We start from the raw sequence: 18,995 nt of genomic DNA, 5'->3' as shown, positions 1-18,995 counted from the left end.
CAGCCTGGGTGGTTCTGTGATTCTGTGTGACTAGAGGAAATGGTTTCAAGCTGCACCAAGGGAGATTGAAGCTGGAAATATTTCTTCACAGAGATGGTTATCAAACACTGGAATGGTCTGCCCAGGGCAGTGGTGGAGCCACCACAGTTCATGGAGATTTTAACCCTGAAGGTGTTTAAGCTGCATCAGGTCTTGGCGCTTAGGGATGTGGTTTAGTGTTGACCCTTCAGTGCTGGGTCGAGGGTTGGCCTGGTTGGTCTTTGAAGTCTCTTCCAACCAGATGTTTTAAATCTGTGACCTTTTTGCTTTGTTTTGTTGTTGTTTTATTAAAAATTAATAATAACAGCCAAGGTGACCTAAAGCCAAGGTTTGTAGGGGGAAATACTGCTGGAAAGAAGCATACTATTTCTTGAAGGGTCTGTGTGTTTGCAAGCTAACAGTATCTGATGTGTATGCATACATTTATTTTAATTAGTATTTTTTTCTGTGGATAGGAGTTCAGCAAATTCCCCATATGCAAATAATTGGTAGTTGCCTGCATTCCAGGGCTTGAGTCTTTTGTTTAAGATGTTTTTTAAGTCTTTTGCATGGCTTGCTTATTGTACAGGTCAGCCTTAGCTCTCAGAAGAATTAAGGAACTGATATTTGGTTATCTTTTCCAAGGTGATTTCAGTGGTGGTCAGAATCTCTGTGGGAACAGATAGAGAGGGGAAGAGAAGAAAGTAAGCTTGGTCAATCCCAGGAGCTGAAACAGAAGTTGCAATGAGGATTGCATTACCCCAGCAACATTATTTCAGTATCACTATCTCAGTATTCAGTATCACTAAGGTTGGAAGAGACCTCAAAGATCATCGAGTCCAACCTGTCAGTTTCATGGTGCATATTTTGGAATAATCATAGTATCATAGTATCACAGTATCAGTCAGGGTTGGAAGGGACCACAAGGATCATCTAGTTCCAACCCCCCTGCCATGGGCAGGGACACCCCACACTAGATCAGGCTGGCCAGAGCCTCAGCCAGCCTGCCTGGTCTTAAACACTTCCAGGGATGGGGCCTTGACCACCTCCCTGGACAACCCATTCCAGGGTTTCACCACTCTCATGGTGAAGAACTTCCTCCTCACATCCAGCCTCACCTTCCATGCTTATTTAGAGTATTTTTGGTACCCTTTGTTTGGCTGCTGAGTATCCCACTATGTGAATGACTCCTTCAGGCTTAGCTGAAATAAAGGTGAACTTCTCCATCAGATAGATTACATTCATTTCTTGCTGATGATCTATATGGACCATTTCTCACACAATATATGGAACAGAAAGGAGCTCAGCAGAAAGCATTAATCTGTTAAACTGACCACACTGTAAACTTAGATAAGCTACAAGATGAGCTTGTACTCTTGCACAAGAGCGAGAAGTGGAGAGTCCTCCTTAAATATGTGAATTGTTACTGTGCTCCTCAGTTTTCAAAGTTATCCTACCAGTGTGCACTTGCAGCCCAGAAAGCCAGTTGTATTCTGGGCTGCATCAAGAGAAGTGTAGCCAGCATGTCGAGGGAGGCGATTCTCCCCCTCTACTCCATGCTGGTGAGACCCCACCTGGAGTACTGTGTCCAGTTCTGGAGCCTCTCTTACAAGAGGGATCTGTAGCGTGTCCAGAAAAGGGCCACGAGGATGATCAGAGGGCTGGAGCACCTCTCCCATGAGGACAGACTGAGAAAGTTGGGGCTGTTCAGTCTGGAGAAGGCTCTGAGGAAACCTTATTGTGGCCTTCCAGTATCTGAAGGCCTACAAGAAAGCTGGGGAGGGACATTTAAGGTATCAGGTAGTGATAGAACTAGGGGGAATGGAATAAAACTAGAAATGGGTAGATTCAGATTGGATGTTAGGAAGAAATTCTTCCCCATGAGGGTGGTGAGACACTGGAACAGGTTGCCCAGGGAGGTGGTGGAAGCCTCATCCCTGGAGGTTTTTGAGGCCAGGCTGGCTGTGGCTCTGAGCAACCTGTTCTAGTGTGAGGGGTCCCTGCCTATATGGCAGGGGATTTGGAACTGGATGATTCTTGAGGTCCCTTCCAACCCTAGCAATTCTATGATTCTAAAACACAGGAAGTATCTGCTGCTCATGTTCTGCACATTAAGTGAACTTTAAGATGTGTGCTTGTGCTGGATTATCAACCAGGCCAGGGAGTAAAAATCAGTCTGCTAGTCATTCAAACGTTCCTTTGCAGCCTTCCAGGGAAATGGGATCATGGTTGTACATTACCACTGGAAAATCCCATTAGCTACAAGTCTGGAAAATTATATATCTATATTAAACAGGGATATTTAGACATCCCAAGTGCTGCTGCAAATCTGAGGCAAAAAAGTAGGGTTGTAAGCAACATTCAGAAGTCTTCTTCACCCCACCCTTCATTCCTCCTACCTTCATCTGGAGATGGCTAGTGGCTCAGTTGGTAGTGCATAAGACCCTTAATGGGAAGGTTGTGAGTTCAAGCCTGCAGTGGGCAGTAGTGTCCTCCCTACTCTAGTCATGAGGTTTGTGGTGACAGGTTGGACTCGATGATCTTTGAGGTCTCTTCCACCCTTAGTGATCCTGAATACTGAATCTGCTCATGTGCCTACTATGATTCATGCCAGTTTACACAGGCAGGAGGAATGACTTCTGAAGGTGAGAGAAGCAAAGCAGGTGACTGAGGTATTCCTCACAGGCACCAACCAGCACAGTGCCCACTCTTCATTGTACAGCTGTCCCCATTCCACAGCAGCTAGGCCTTGGTCTGTCCCTGCATGCTTCCATAAAGGTATTCAAATAATTATTCATTTGCTTGCTCAGGACATTTCTGCAGCTGTGTAGCCACACTTGGTGGTGGAGGTTCTCCTGTTGTTCATGTGCCTCAACATCTTTTGAAAAGTGGAGGACTGCTTAAGTGAAGGTCACATGTTTTAGAAGTCCTTGAGATTGAGGGCAAGCTGTTCAGACTTTTGGGACTCGTAGAGCTGTACAAATTCCACCTTCTGGACTTTCTAACTGGGGGAGGGAGCCTAGGTAGCTGTAGGAGCCACTGGGATGCAAATAAAGACCTCTCAGAGACCAAGCAACTGCTCTCATCATTTGGGGTTTTTTTAGAAAGTTTTTATTTTTAATCCACTTTTGGTTTGAAAAATACATGGAATCTGAGACAAACATTTGGAGGGCAAGACACAAAAAGACAATAACAATTCTCATATTCAACACTTTCTGTGCAGTGGGACCCGCGCTGTTGCACTAAGCTGCTCTGTACTCAGGGTAGCATAAGTACCAATGGAGCTTCATTGCAGCAGCAGTGCAGGCTGTGCATGGGGGTTTGTCTCTCCTCCCTTCCCCTCAGAAAGGACCCTTTGCTAAGGAAGTCAAAGTTAACTATCTCCTTTACCTCAGTGGATACCACATGAAGCTCTTTTTTATTCCCTTCCCTTCCTTGCATAAACCATCCTTTCTTTCCGTTGGAAAGAGTGGAACTGTTCCAAACCAAAATGTCTTTATGTGTGTCCTTATGAGTCACTTCCCTCTGCTTGAGGGCTCAGCCAGGAGTGCTTTGCAGTCTCCACTGTTCACCATCCTGGGTGATGTAGTTCTCCAGGCACTTCTCAGTTTTGTAACAGAATGATTGCAGCAGCTCTGGCCTGAAGCAAAACTTCTGCACTTTCTTGATATGGTTGGTGTACAGGATCCTTTCCATCTTAGTTCTACACAAGACATCTATGCTACATGGATGAACATTGCCAGAACTAAATTCATTTAATGTGCTTAGGTATCAGCTACAATTACTCTCACCAGTTATTAATTATTCTTCCACAGGTACCATTTTAAAGAAGTGACCTTATCACAGTAGCAGTTTCTTGTTGCACAGTTCTAGCTTCAGAGGCCAGCTTTTGCACAGGGCTCACATTGACCTTGCTGTGTTTCTGACAAAACCAGAACATACTTAATTCAGCCTTCTGACACTTGTGGCTTGCTTAGGAGTGGATTTTGTAATAATGCATCACTTCCTTCCTTTATACTGATGTTTTCTGAACTTCCACCATCGCTCTCAGTCAGCTTCACCCTTCCACTGAAGAAATACTACATTTCTTTTGGAAAAAAACAGTTGTTACTTGTAGCTTGTGACGCTTAAGAGCGAAAATGGAAACTGAAGTTCCGCAGGCTCAGGTTTCACAAGGCTTCTGCCCTTACACTTCACAGAATGCAAGCATCTTCCTATTTTCAGTTTTCATCTGACACAGAGAGTAGTTACCCTTTCTGTCCTTTTGGTTCTCTTGAAGGACAGCAAATGAGACACTGAAGGCAGAAGATCTCAGTAAGGTCAATTATAATGTGACCTTTGTAATGAGTCTTTTACCCTGTCATTAAAGCAAACCCACAAAATCCAAAATAAAATGGGGGTAACAGCATTGCTAAAAGCTGGGCTCTAAGAAACAACTGAAAAGCAGACTTGCCTCCTCTGTGTTTTGCTGCCTTTAGTTTTGTGGAACACCAAAACGTGGGACATAAATACCTAGTGCTGGCTCTGCATTCAGTTAATAGTCTTTCACATGGCTCTGGAGCGGTTGACATACTCTACAGAGCTGTTTCTGCCTAGCAAGGTCCTCTGGCAAGGAGAACTTCCCAAAGAAAAGTTTGACTTCCTCAGTTAAAAGTGCCAAACCCCCAGTGTGACAAGAAGGTGGAAAAAGAGAAGCATGGCCAGACATGGCGCTTCCGCAGGGCTTCTGGAGGAAATCTTACTGTGTTCTGAAAAACATTAAAGGAGAAAGTCAGCATGTAACTGGTGGCTTCACGACTGTCTTTGAAGTCTGTGTGAAATACTTTATGTGGACACATTGATGGATGATTATAGAATCATGTGGACTGTGGCTCATTTCCAAAATTCTCCTTTATTTTCCTTTGGGGGGTGTGTGTGCCATCCAGGAAAAAAACAAGCACCAGTCTCAAGGTGCTATTATAGATAATGTTTTCTCCTTCGTAGAACAGAGAGACACTGAGCAGCAATGAATACAATTTCCTTTTGTAATAACTAAGAATACTTGTTTAAAATCCCTATAGAACATCTGAAAGAGTATTAAATACATTATCATTCTACCTGCTCAGGGCCTGCTCAGGTAGGCATTGTGATTGATAGCTGATGAATAATGGACATGAGTATTAATGCTTAGGTGGCCTTGGCACAGAAGCTACTTGCAACCCGTGCTGGACGCAGTATGCAGCTAAAAAAAGATTTTGGGCCTCTGAATTAAACAGCAGAGAAATTTTTCCTCTGAGGTCCAAGATGTGGCTCAGTTGGTAGCACATAAGACCCTTAATGGGAAGGTTGTGAGTTCAAGCCTGCAGTGGGCAGTAGTGTCCTCCCTACTCTAGTCATGGGGGCTGTGGTGACAGGTTGGACTCGATGATCTTTGAGGTCTCTTCCAACCTTAGTGATACTGAAAGTCTCTGGGAAGAAGTACAGCACTGGGCAACCTGGTGTAGTGCAAGGTGTCCTTGCACGTGGCAGGGGCGTTGGAACTAGATGAGCTTTAAGGTACCTTCCAACCCAAACCATTCTAGGAATCTAGGAATATCAGGGTGAATACTGCTTTCTATATCAATTCCTACACTGTTCCTCTTGCTATGTTAACAGCTTCCAGTGTGTTGCTGTGGTTAATTATTTGCTAGTAGAGGTGCTTCCTCCTCCTCTTCCTAGAAGGAGTACTGATGGGTAAAGAGCAACATCAGATACTGCTTTGAAGTAATTATAGCAAGGCTCCTGGCCTCTTGTGACCTCTTCCAGGCCCTAAGCACTTTCATTTTCCTCAGAAAAAGCATAAAATGAGTTTTCATTGCGACAGATAAGAGTCTCACATGAAAGTCAAAGTGACAGAAAATGTAGGCTCTTTGAAAAAATTAGGGAAAAATAATCAATCCAGCAAGTAAACAGAAATGAAGCTGAAGTGAAACAGATCAAACCTGTTTCTGTTGATATAAAAATACAGATATCTGCTGATGTGGTTATGATGACACCAAAGCATGATAACTTTCTGCCTACAGTGTCTTTGTTCTCAGCAGGCCATTTAAATATTTTAAGTCCCTTCCAAAATACTGACTACAAAACTGATTTTCTTACTCCCTTTCCTAAGAAATTGCTGAAAATATATATAGAAAATTCAAAGAGAAAGGAACTGTGGCTGATGATTTTCTTTAAAAGAAGCTGAGAATAGGAATTATTTTTCCTTGCCCCCCCAGGAATTTATGTTTCAAATTCTAGATTTTTGTCTTTCCTTCCCAAAATCCAGGAATCCAATACAGCAGGAGCAGGGAGGTCATTCTGCCCCTGTACACTGCACTGGTTAGGCCACACCTCAAGTACTGTGTCCAGTTCTGGGCCCCTCAGTTTAGGAAGGAGGTTGACTTGCTGGAACGAGTCCAGAGAAGGGAAACAAAGTTGGTGAGGGGCTTGGAACACAAGCCCTATGAGGAGAGACTGAGGGAGCTGGGGCTGCTTAGCCTGGAGAGGAGGAGACTCAGGGGTGACCTTATTGCTCTCTACAACTACCTGAAGGGTGGTTGTAAACAGGCAGTGGTTGGTCTCTTCTCCCAGGCAGCCAGCACCAGAACAAGAGGACACAGTCTCAGGCTGCGCCAGGGGAAGTTCAGGCTGGATGTTAGGAGGAAGTTCTACACAGAGAGAGTGATTGCCCTTTGGAATGGACTGCCCGGGGAGGTGGTGGAATCACTGTCATTGGAGGTTTTCAGGAGGAGCCTTGATAGGGTGCTTGGTTACATGGGTTAGTTGATTAGGTGGTGTTGGATGATAGGTTGGACATGATGATCTTGAAGGTCTCTTCCAACCTGGTTTATTCTATTCTATTCTATTCTAAAGTGTGTGATTCAGTTTGCTCTCCTATAGCAAAGCCGAAATGCTCCACTTTGTCCTGGGGGTTTCTGTGGGTTTTGTTTGGTTGGTTTTGGTTTTGTTTGTTTGTTTGGGGGTTTTTGTTTGTTTGGATTCTTTGGTGGTTTTTTGGGGTATTTTCCCCAATGAAACAAAATTTTCATACTAAGTTTATATGAAGGGGAAACTTGTCAGAAAATTGTCAGTAGTCATCTGGGTCAGGCATATACACAAGTGACTCCTTTAAATACAATCTACTTACCATTTGGTTTTGAGAAACTTCCACTGCTACTGCATTAAAAATACTGACCCTTACTAATTTCTGTTTTTTTTCCCCCTGGAAGGAAGCTAGAGATATTCTGGCTCCTGTTCTACCTAGTTTTATAATGTCCTGACGTGGTGCTGTGTCACTGAGCGCACATGATGCCACCTTGAATTAAAGTCCAAGGTTTTTTTTCACAAAGACCATTAAGCCAGCTAGAGCAGAAATGTTAGGTAGGTCTAAAACTGATATTCCCTGTAATTTTTCCAGTTGTTTGTAGCCCAGGAAGTACAGAGCTGATTTGTTTTTCTCTGTGGTCATGAGGTAAGCCACTGGAACATTTCGCTTCCTTAGTTTCTATTTGACTTTATTGCTGTAGCATTGTATTGTGGCTGAATTTATGATGTTACTTGAAATGCAATTAATGTAATGGACTTGCAGCTACACTGAGTAAAATAAAAATTGCAGCTATGGATTTTTACCTGACAAAACATGACAGGTTTGACACCAGCTTAAGATTTTGTGGAGCTAATAAGAATAATTTAGCTTAGAAGGAGGATTTTTATGGAAGAGTTCACTGATGATTACATGTCAGAGCTGGACAGCCTTTCTTTATTTCATTCATAAATGTTTATAAATTACCCTAATGAAGTTACTTCACTGTGATGATTAACCCTGGACAATACTTTAGCATCACCTTTTCCCAGAAAGACCTTATGTGGAGTCATGAGGAACAGTGTGGCCAGCAGGAGCAGGGAGGTCATTCTGCCCCTGTACACTGCACTGGTTAGGCCGCACCTCAAGTCCTGTGTCCAGTTCTGGGCTCCTCAGTTTAGGAAGGAGGTTGACTTGCTGGAACGAGTCCAGAGAAGGGCAACAAAGTTGGTGAGGGGTTTGGAACACAGCCCTATGAGGAGAGGCTGAGGGAGCTGGGGTTGCTTAGCCTGGAGAGGAGGAGACTCAGGGGTGACCTTATTGCTCTCTACAACTACCTGAAGGGAGGTTGTAGACAGGCAGAGGTTGGTCTCTTGTCCCAGGCAGCCAGCACCAGAACAAGAGGACACAGTCTCAAGCCGCGCCAGGGGAGGTTTAGGCTGGGTGTTAGGAGGAAGTTCTACACAGAGAGAGTGATTGCCCATTGGAATGGGCTGCCTGGGGAGGTGGTGGAGTCACCATCACTGGAGGTGTTCAGGAGGAGACTTGCTGGGGTGCTTGGTGCCACGGTTTAGTTGTTTAGGTGGGTTGGATTGGTTGATAGGTTGGACATGATGATTTTAAGGTCTCTTCTAACCTGGTCTATCCTATCCTATCCTATCCTATCCTATCCTATCCTATCCTATCCTATCCTATCCTATCCTATCCTATCCTATCCTATCCTATCCTATCCTATCCTATCCTATCCTATATATTTCTATAATATTTGTTATGTCATTTACCAAATAAGACTCCCTCAAAGCTCTTTAGTAGTTCATTTATACCAAGGTAATTTACAAAGACCTTAACTCCTAGAACCTAATTACTTCCATGTTGCTTGGGTTCTACTGCTTTATATGATTACCATAATGGTGAGTAAGTAGCTTTATGGTCTAGTGACTGCTGGCACCTCAGTACTGTTTCTGCAGCCTAGGTTTATATTAGTGGTGGAGCTACTTTTCTCTTTCTGGGACAGCTGTATTTTGCTACACTTAGTAAGAAAGAACAGGAACCATTAAGCCTATTGGACTTTTCTCTATTAATTGTATCTTATCAATCTTGCAAATTCAAATTAAAGCACTGGAATAGCACTTAGACACTGAATAAGTTAAGTGGTATTGCCTTACCAGAAGGGAAAGGGGTATCCTCAGCGCTAGATGGACCTGGAAAAAACCCCACAATAATCAAAGTTATTTGTTTGAGGAAACAGGAAAAGGGTATCCATAAGTCATCAGAGGGTTAGTATTTTGTTGGTTGGCTTTGCTAAGAAAGAATACACTAGTCAAATAACTTGGAAGTTTAGATGTGATCACGGAATTAAGTCAGAATAAAAGACCCCTTACTGCTCTCAAAAATCAGGTTATGAAAACATTCTGGTTCTGCAAAACTGCAAAACGTTTCACTTTGAAATTTTCTGAACACACTACTTCACTTTACATTTAAAAGATGTTTTTCTCTTGAGAATGGTATGCATTCTAACAAAGATACTAAAGGGTTTGTATTCCTTTAAAACAATTATCTATTTTAAGCCGAATTAGATGCATGTGGTTAACCATAATGAAAATTTCCAGCTGCTTTATTCAAGTATGACACCTCAAACACCTATGTTTTGTTTTGATGTGTATCCTCTCTTTTTAAATTGCTTTTCAAGTTAGTCAGCCTGTCAAAACCCAGTGCTGGCCATGGCTGCCTACAAGGCAGCTCAAATGTGTCAGCTCAGCTGTTTCTCGTTACTCAAGCGTGCATTATAGTCTTGCTCATTTTCCTAAGGAAGAAAAAGAGTAATTCTAATTGCATGTGTCCAGCCTTGCAACCATATCTATAGCTTCCATCTGCAAGGGAAAAGGTAAATAGCAGTTGCCTGCCTTTCATCTGAAAGGGTATATGGCCCAGACTTTGGATCCACTTGCCAGAAATGAAACAGACCCAAGTGCAAACTAAAATAAGCTCTCATTTGTCTGAGACAAGGTGGATCAAGGACAATACAAACCCCCAAATAACCAAATGCTTGGAATTAGGGAGGCCTCATTATTCATTAATGTCTCATGTGAAGAGAGGGGGAAAAGGCAGGCAGCTTGCCTTCAGTAGTCCTGCTGCGAAGAATATGCTGTGCTGAAGCTCAATAAAGATCAATCTTCCCCCTTCTCATGCTTCCAACGAAAGGAAGGAACAGGGTGAAAATGAATTAAGATTTACTTAAAACCTGAGCTCATCCCAGTCAATGGCTGTGTACAGCTTGTCAACAAGAAATGCTATCCTCCAGTCCCTCCCTCTGAACCACAAAAAAAATCTTACCTGATACAATTAGTTTAACGTTAGATTTCTGTGTTTTGTTGGGATTATCCCCAGTCTGTTTGTAGATGCAGGTATATGTAGCTGTGTCCCGTAACTGGACATTGGAAAGCTTCAAGGAAAAGTTGCCATGCTTAATCTGGTCCGAAAAAAGACTTGTTCTGCCATGGTAACGTTTGCTCTGGAACCCTGGCAAATCCTGCCCACTGTGAAAAAAGTGCACCACGACAGAGTCTATCTGCCAGTAGAGCCTTGAGTTGGAAAGGTCCAGCTCCCCAGGAGAGGTGGTGGTGCAAGGCAAGATGACAGTGTCTCCAACAGATGCATTGCATGTTTTGTCTGGTTGACCTAGAATAAAGAACAAGTAACTCTCAGTGTGCAGCAGAGCTAGGGAGAAGACAGGTTTCCTATACTTTGGCTTTATCATGTCATTGTTGACTTCCTTCCTCCTTCTTCTGCCCGTGCCCTCCTGTTCCCAGCCAGGCAGAAGGCATTATGTGCTGTGCCAGGACCAAGGGCCGTGTATAGTTGGTGCCCAGGTGCAGCAGGACAGATACTGTTGTGTGCAAGCTGCCTTCACTTTGTTGGTGTGGATGTTCTTGAACTTGCCTCCATAGCTGGTGATTTTACTCTGAGCTTCTGGGGATCTTAGTTTTTTAAATCAGATGTCTGATTTGATTTTAATTGATTGGTCAGTTCATAAGAGCAAAAGGGGATGCAGAGAAGTGAAGATGGGCAGACACGATTAAGCAAGTTTTGGTTTTGTTGAAGTCTGACTGAAAGAAAGGAGAAGTGTGAAAAGGGTGTGTTATATCAGCACAGAAAAGCCCTGAATGAGTTTCCATACTCAAATTGCTCACCTGTCAGATTGTGGCTCCCAATTTGTGAACAGTGTGCTAGAGTCCTCCATCTCCCATCCCCTATGGCATCTTGCAGAGGGTATTATAGTATCATAGTATCAGTCAGGGTTGGAAGGGACCACAAGGATCATCTAGTTCCAACCCCCCTGCCATGGGCAGGGACACCCCACACTACATCAGGCTGGCCAGAGCCTCATCCAGCCTGGGCTTAAACACCTCCAGGGACGGGGCCTCAACCACCTCCCCGGACAACCCATTCCAGGGCTTCACCACTCTCATGGGGAAGAACTTCCTCCTCACCTCCAGCCTGAATCTCCCCACCTCCAGCTTCATTCCATTCCCCCTAGTCCTATCACTACCTACCAGTATGACAGAACAGAGGGTATGACAGAACAGAGGGTGTTTTCTGCAGGTCAGGCTTGGTGCACTCTTGCTAATACCTGTCCTGTGGCCTCTCGTATTTTTTAGTATCTTTATTCTTCCAGTACCCTAGAAAGAAGGTCTGTCATTCCCACTTTAGGTAAATAACTTTTTCCAAAGCCTTGAGGAGACATATTTCATACAGGTGGCCTGGACATCAGGCAGAAATATTACCAACTTTACAAACCCAGGGTGAGGGTGGCCTGCTGGTGAGCAGACAGAGCAGGAAGCCGAATCATAAAATTGTTAAGGCTGGGAGGGATCTCAAGGATCATCTAATTCCAATGCCCCTGCCATGGGCAGGGACACCTCACACTACAGCAGGTTGCTCACAGCCACATCCAGCCTGGCCTTAAAAACCTCCAGGCATGAGGCTTCTACCACCTCCCTGGGCCACCTGTTCTGGTGTCTCACCACCCTCATGGTGGAGGACTTCTTCCTAACATCCAATCTGAATCTACCCATTTCTATTTTTTTTTTTCCATTCCCCCCTATTCCTATCTTTACCTGACACCCTAAAAAGTCCCTCACTTATACACACTGTTTATTTAGTGACTTTGTTAATAATTATTTTTATAAATTCTTCCAGGTTAGTTGGAATTACACTAAAATCTGCACAAATAAGGGAGACTGCTGCTATCATGTAGGACAACTCTTGTGGCACTGTATTTTCTAGGGGAAGGCTGGGTTGCATGCAGCTATAATGCAGAGACAACTAGATATTTCCAGCACAGAACGTGGGCTTAAATTAACACTTTGACCAAACCTGTTTCATAAAATGATTTTGTAAATTAAAATGCAAATTAATTAATTTGGATGGAAAACTCATTCCCAGCAGGGAGCAGAATAAAAGCAGCACAATTCTGCAACTGTGCCAAGAAGAAAAGCTAAGATTCACTGTGAAACAGCTCAAAATTCTTTGAAGCATAAGGAGTAAGCAAGTGGATTCAATATCAAAGTAAGTGTTCTTGGTCAGTGTGGTCATTCCTGTGTTCCAGCCCTGCATATACTAGGGTGAAGACCAAAAAGAGTCCCAGGTGCCCCTTGATTTCACTGACATCAGCCAGAGCTCAGCTTGTTACATGCTTGGGCCTCTGTTTCCATGTTGATCCATGTCTGTTTTGAGGCTTGCTTGTGTCATGCTTTGTCTGTCCAGACAGACATAAAAGCAGAAGGAAAAGTGTAATTCAGAAAGCTAGTTCACTGAGCCAAGTAAGTGTCTTTGATTATAACTCTTATCACCAAACATCTGCTTTCCTTAGGTTTTCAGATTTTTTCAGCTGAAAATCTAAGTTCACTGTTGTCCAACAATGTAAACATTTAGCTGGAAAAAAAAATCCCGCATATCCCCAGTGTTATCTCTGGTTGTCAGTACTTCCCTTACTGCATGCAGAGCTCAACCATTTTCAGACCATATCAGTCACTGACCAAGTTTTGCTTCTCAAGGGGAATCTGAATTAAACTGGAGGTCAGGAGGAAGTTTTACCCAGAGAGAGTGATTGCCCATTGGAATGGGCTGCCCGGGGAGGTGGTGGAGTCGCCGTCACTGGAGGTGTTCAGGAGGAGACTTGACAGGGTGCTTGGTTACATGGGTTAGTTGATTAGGTGGTGTTGGATGATAGGTTGGACGCGATGATCTTGAAGGTCTCTTCCAACCTGGTTTATTCTATGTAATTCTATGAAACCAGTATTCAAATAGGGGTCATCTTTTCTTTATAGCAAAGCTTAGCCTCCACTGCACTATGCCCTTACTGAAAAACAGTTTTGTGCTTCTCCAAGGCATATTGCATAAGAGGGCAATAAAACATAATTAAAGATCCTTTCAAAACAGTTTGCACTTTGAAATAATTTCCTGACTTCATTCATTCACCATGAGAGTGGTGAAACCCTGGAATGGGTTGTCCAGGGAGGTGGTCGAGGCCCCGTCCCTGGAGGTGTTTAAGCCCAGGCTGGATGAGGCTCTGGCCAGCCTGATCTAGTGTGGGGCGTCCCTGCCCATGGCAGGGGGGTTGGAACTAGATGATCCTTGTGGTCCCTTCCAACCCTGAATGAAACTATGAAACTATGAAATCCTTGAGAAGTTCTGGAACTGCATTTAAATGAGGAGACTGCCTCAGCCCTGCAATTAATGGTGTACCCAGGCCTTGAAGGGCTGCCCACTGGCTGAGGAAGGACCTGGAGGGGAGGGAAGAGCCTGAGGCCCATCCCTGAGCTGTTTGGGCCTAGGGAGACAGTAAGGCTCAGCAGAGTCTCTCTGAGGCAAGGCCATGTCTGAAAGCAGACTGTGGTTATGGCTGACTGTGGTTAGCAAACCACAACAGGGAGATGAGTGTGCCTGAGGCTGCTGCAGGTGTTTTACAAGCCCTGGAGAAAAAAAAGAAGAGCCTCCATAAGAGCTTTGTGGTGGGAGGGTCCTGTCCCCAGGATGCCATTAAGAGTGGGAGCGCTCATGACGTGTGGTGTTGCACATGGATGAGGGAAAGATAATCCTGAAATCAAGAGAACTTGTAACTCTATTCAGAAAAGCAGACAATAAGTATCTGCTTATGGAGCAAAAGAGGGAGAAAGAGTGTTGGTCTTATATCCTTATAACCTCTAAATTGGTTTTAGAAGTTCATCTTTTGCCTTTCTGGCACTTCACTCTTTTTCTGAAGATGTAGGACAACGGAACCCAGCGTAGCTGAGCCTATCATAAACATTCCTTTCCTGCATGTTACAGGTACAAACCTTGTAACAGTTAAGCATGACTCTCTAAACACCCATGGGGTCCAACCCACTCTGCCCACACTGCTTTCAGCTGGTAAAACTGTGGCATCAGGAGGCAAAAAGGAGGCACTCCTGAAGTTGCCTGGGACAAGAACAGGTGACTGAAATCTGGCTGTAATCAGTTATTTAACAAAGCCTACAGGTGCATGAGCCTCTTTTGTGGATGGGAAGAACTGACTTTTGGGGACAAGCCAAAAAGGTGTCCTTACAGAAACCAGTCTTGAGACGACAAAAGTTACAATGAAGTAGTGGTGATGCTCTCTTCAGCTTCTTACTGAGGCTGTTGATGCACCAGGAGGTGTGGAGGCAGATTTCTGGCCAGAAAACTGGAGTGGTCATGCAGTGAGCAGTGGGGATGGTGGCAGCTGTGCCTGGGGTGTACAAAACAAGGCAAGTAGTGCTTTTCAGATCTTCCTAGTAAGCTTTGTATTTGGAAGGTGCAATTCTCTACCTTGGAAAAATTGTGTGGTGACATATAGCTTTAACTTGTGGTTTTAAGACTGAAATGTAAACTGAAATGATTTTATTTTGTGAAATTTACTTTTTAATTGTGTGGTTTAAATGTTATCCAAATGCTTAAGGCTATTAAGGTGCAATTGAGCACACTAACTTAACCATCTCTAAGATTCCTATAATGAGAAAACTGCTGCTTCAGTACCCAAAGTGTAGTGAAAGGAAACTCATGAAGACTGGGCTTTTTTGTTTCTTCCTCCATTCCTGCCTTGATGATGATCTAGGGTAATCACCTTTGTTTATTAATTATGAGTTGCTTGTACTGGAGGAATCTGAGATGCCAGTAGGTGATTTAGAGTTTATGGCTTGTGGAAAAGGGCCTGGAAGTGGAAAGCTTTTGAATGTGTTTCTTAAGTTCAGTCTGGTGATATTAGCACAGTTCTCATGCTAGATAAAGTAGTTTAATAGTAGAGATACCAGGTTAAGTAGAAAAATGATTGTGTTAAAAACAAGGCAACAAGGAATTTCCCATGTTTCTGGGTACTTACCATCTCAAACTGAAATGTATTACCATGACAAGGTACAGTTGTGTGATGCTTCAGAGGTTTGTGTCTCCCCTGCATACAAAAGTATTTTGGGGAGGTGTAGAGGGGCTATTTGAAATCCCAGCTCCTTGCTCAGAAGCACCAAACTTGAATCCCCTTGTTTCAGTGAGGAGGAAAAGGGACTATCCTTTGATAGTCACTTAGATGGCTCCACATGCTTGCAGGTGCACTTATCTTGACAATAGGCTTTTCACACTGTTGTGCGGAGGTATGTGAGAATTTTCCCTAAAAACATCAGTTGTGCTTCCAGAAGAGAGATGGAGACTAGTTCAAAATGAAGTGTAACCTCCTGAACCACCGCACCTGGTAAGTGCAAGGCACTTCTAGAAAAACAGAGGAGTCTTGACCAAACACAGAGGTCCTAATATTGCTGGATGGGGTAAGAAAACTACAAGGAGTTGCCTCTTACAGCGTGTAGAACACTCCCTCACCAACATGTACTAGTGTATCTCTTTCACAGGGAAGATTTTATCTGATCCATATAATGCCAGAAAACCAACTTTGCTAGAAGTCGGCTGAGCATTTGCAAAGATTCGGGGAGAGAAGTCTCTGCTGGGCTCCAGTCTTTTCACTTAACTGCCAGCCCAGCACCGCAATGGGTTTAGATACAAAAACAGATGCAAGGTAGTTGGGAGTTGTAAAAGACAAGATTCCAAATCATCCTTAACATTATGGAGATGTTAAAGATATTTTATCCTGCCCACGTCCTTAAAATGTAGATAAAGAATTATGGGCATGAAACATCTCAACCTCGAAACCACATCTGTTGGATATAGAGTTTTATCTGAAGGTTGTCATCTCTTATTGCAAACCTTGGACTATGATGAAATATATCCAAAGCAAAGCATGTAATTGTTTTGTTTTGCACCAAGATTCGTAGTTTGCAGTTTGTGTATTCACATACAAGTATTTCCACAAACTCCTAGGTGTGTATTATAGCATATTTACCTCTGGGTAGAGATGAAAACACTGAGCAGGCAACCATCCAGAGAGCAGACTCCCTAATAAAGTGAGAGAGAAATACCAAACACTTTGTTAGAATGCTAGAGCAGAGATCAAAGACCTTTTCTCTGGGACAACTTAGGTTCTGTTGCATAATTCTTTCATCTGTGAATATAATGTAGATATGAAGCTGGATGAGTTGGAAGCCCTGTCTTGTTTTGTCATTAAAGTCTTGGTGTGGTTTGCATCTCTGCCTGTAGATAGGAGGTTTCTCAATGGTGGTAATAGCATGGGGCTTCAGTCATAGTCACCAGACCCATACTTCCTGCTTGCATTGTCACATGGACAAAATAAGTTAATTGTATATACATAGTTATAGTTCGTTCTTAAGGTTTTCTGTTAGTAGGTAAATGAAATTCCCTCTAAAATTCAGCACAGGAAGAACATAGCTCACCATTTCATTTTTGTGCCTTCCTAGCCTTTAGAAATCCCTCCCTTTGGCAAGCTTCATCAGGCGCTCCAGCTGCTACTTCTGCCTCTGCAAAAGGAAGAGAGTGAGAGGCTCTTAATTTTTATTGCCATAGGCACTTCTCCAGAAGGAGATAGATTATTTACAAGTACTTAATTTGCTCTGGTTCAGTCTTTTTTCTTTTACTCTGTGTATCACTGTATTCACTCTGTGTATGTAATACAGGGAGTGTATACAAATGTGTATTTACACTCTGAATGCACTTTTACAGTACACAGAGTGTGTTTATTTTTGTGTGTAGGACAGCCATGCACTGACTAGTCTTGAGCTTTCAACCAAGTGAAGGGATTCTTCTCCTATAGACAACTGGGATCAAAGATGGTGGTGAAATGTAATGGGTATTGTATTTATTAAGGGGTGTAAATACCACCTGTCAGACTACCAAATACCACCCAAGCTGCATATCTACCCACAAAATGCAAGCACACCTAAGAAGCCTATAAGTAAAACTGTGTAAAAGAGGTTCGTGTTTGAAGAGGCTGTTCAATCTGGTACTTGGGGGTGGGGAAGAGCCAGAGCTGGAAGAAGAATGCAGATGTGGGGCTTCCTCTCCCTGTCCTCATACTATCTCATAGCTTAAGGAATACAAATATCTGACTGATTGTTTCTCCCTGATGGGTTCCAGAGACAATGCTGCTGGTGAAAGTAGTGGTTTATTCAAAGTACGCTTTCTGCTGAGGCAGCTGTGTCTCGGGAAGGTGCTGGAGTTGTTCTCCTGCCTGTTGCTCCTGGTGCACTGGTGCTTTCTGAGGTGTGCATGAGCCAAAAGCTGCATTTCCTTTTCTCCCTCTTTCCTCATGGCCAAGTCTTGGTTATGCTCCAGTGACATGGTGCAATTTAACTTCCATCTTTGTTGTCTTTGGCATTAAAACCAGTGCATCCTGCATCTTTTTCATTAACTTCTGTTGTTGCCTCCCTCACTGTTGCAAAAGTTATTGTTTCAAGAAAGGGTGTAAATGTATGCAAAATGAGCTTATTTTCCATACATTTCTTTCCTACCTGCCTTTTGTAAAAGAAACAGGCCACCTTTGAGGCCAGATGCCTGACCAATTCTCTGTAGTGTCCCATGGAGCTTATCTTCCCTCTCAGTTTTGTACATATGTTCCACTACACCTAAGGCTGTTGTGCAAAAAGGCCAGAAGCTTATCCTGTGCTCTGGCCTGGTACTGGGGCAAGAATGAAGTGGATCTAAAGAAATGAGGACTCCATGCCAGCCTGCTGTTAGGCAGCAGCAAGGCCATTTACCAGGCTGAAGGAGGGCAGCCTAGCAGCTGTGCCCACTCTCTCTGTGGGTAAAGGGGATCCTTACAATATCTCCTATGCAGAAAGAACTAAAAATTTGGTAGGTGTGGCCAGGTATGTAAAGGTGCAGTAGCAGCAGACAGGAATAACCCAAAAGTTAGAGCTCCTAGGAGTTAATTTTTCTCAAGAGTCACTGGTGTTCTAACAGTTTTGATTCTGACTCAAGAACTACATGAAGGTGGTTGTTCCAGCTCAGCCAGCTTGTTTGTGATTCCAGCTTTGGCTGGCTTACTCCCACAGTCCCTGCAGGGCTTCTGGCTCTCAAAAATGCCTCTGCAAAAATCTTGGATCAGGGTGGAAGTGGGATCAATTCAGTGCATCTGAATTGCATGTGAATGTTGAGCTCTCTTGTCATCGGCCTGCTTTTATTACTTCTCTGCCCAAGCTTCAGCTTGTTCATAAAGCAGGAGGCAAGGCAGGCCTTGTTTCGAGAAGCACTGTCTTAACTGCAGGAATGCTTCAGACTGGTTTAGCTGGAGCAGCTGAGCCTTCATTTCATTTAAGCCCATGCTGCTTAGTTGAAATAACATTTCTTTCTGGATTGAGCTGATTCTGGAACAAAATACGTTTACAATGAGCCTCCAAAAGAATTGTTCCAGTTCTGCTGAAGATGAGATTGATGCCTATTCTGTGTAGTTCATCTGGTGCAAGATGTTTCAGTCACCACATGGATCAGCATTGAAAAATAATTAGTTTCTATTTGATGTCTCACATGTGGACTCAATCTCTGGAGGTCCCTTCCAACTTCTAACATTCTCTGATTATTTATATTTTCTTTTTTTTTTTTTCCTCATTTTAAAGTAGTGGTTTGAATAAAATGGAAGTTTAGGAAATGAACAACTTGGGTTTATTTACTTACTTATTTATCATTTTTTAATTTAAAAGTTGATCCCTCTTAATCTGGCAAAGGATGAGAAGTTCAACATGAGCTCTCAATGTGCACTTAGAGCCCAGAAAGCCAATCAGAT

The 18,995-nt window shown here is 43.3% G+C and overlaps 1 protein-coding gene across 4 annotated transcripts in view; it reads right to left on the bottom strand.

The window, feature by feature from the left end:
• Positions 1–301: 301 nt before the first annotated feature.
• LOC137449545 (myelin-oligodendrocyte glycoprotein-like) overlaps positions 302–18,995 on the bottom strand; it is a 42,752-nt gene continuing 24,058 nt past the window's right edge. For 3 of the 4 annotated variants that reach the window (XM_068155151.1, XM_068155153.1, XM_068155154.1), the window contains 5 exons: positions 16,651–16,734; positions 16,203–16,255; positions 10,154–10,498; positions 8,986–9,021; positions 3,104–4,766 (listed from right to left, as the gene is read on the bottom strand). In XM_068155151.1, coding sequence (XP_068011252.1) covers positions 4,666–4,766; positions 8,986–9,021; positions 10,154–10,498; positions 16,203–16,255; positions 16,651–16,658 — 543 coding nt within the window. In that variant the 5' untranslated portion in view covers positions 16,659–16,734 and the 3' untranslated portion in view covers positions 3,104–4,665. Of the gene's footprint in view, positions 689–3,103; positions 4,767–8,985; positions 9,022–10,153; positions 10,499–16,202; positions 16,256–16,650; positions 16,735–18,995 lie in introns of those variants that run through there. The other variant, XM_068155155.1, reaches the window with a different exon arrangement.

The sequence above is a fragment of the Melanerpes formicivorus genome, unplaced genomic scaffold, assembly GCF_026170545.1.
Source record: "Melanerpes formicivorus ecotype bairdi unplaced genomic scaffold, bMelFor1.0.p_v2 SCAF_30, whole genome shotgun sequence".
Lineage (NCBI taxonomy): Eukaryota > Metazoa > Chordata > Aves > Piciformes > Picidae > Melanerpes > Melanerpes formicivorus.
Note: the sequence above shows the minus strand (reverse complement) of the source record. Positions and strands in the feature narration are given on the sequence as shown.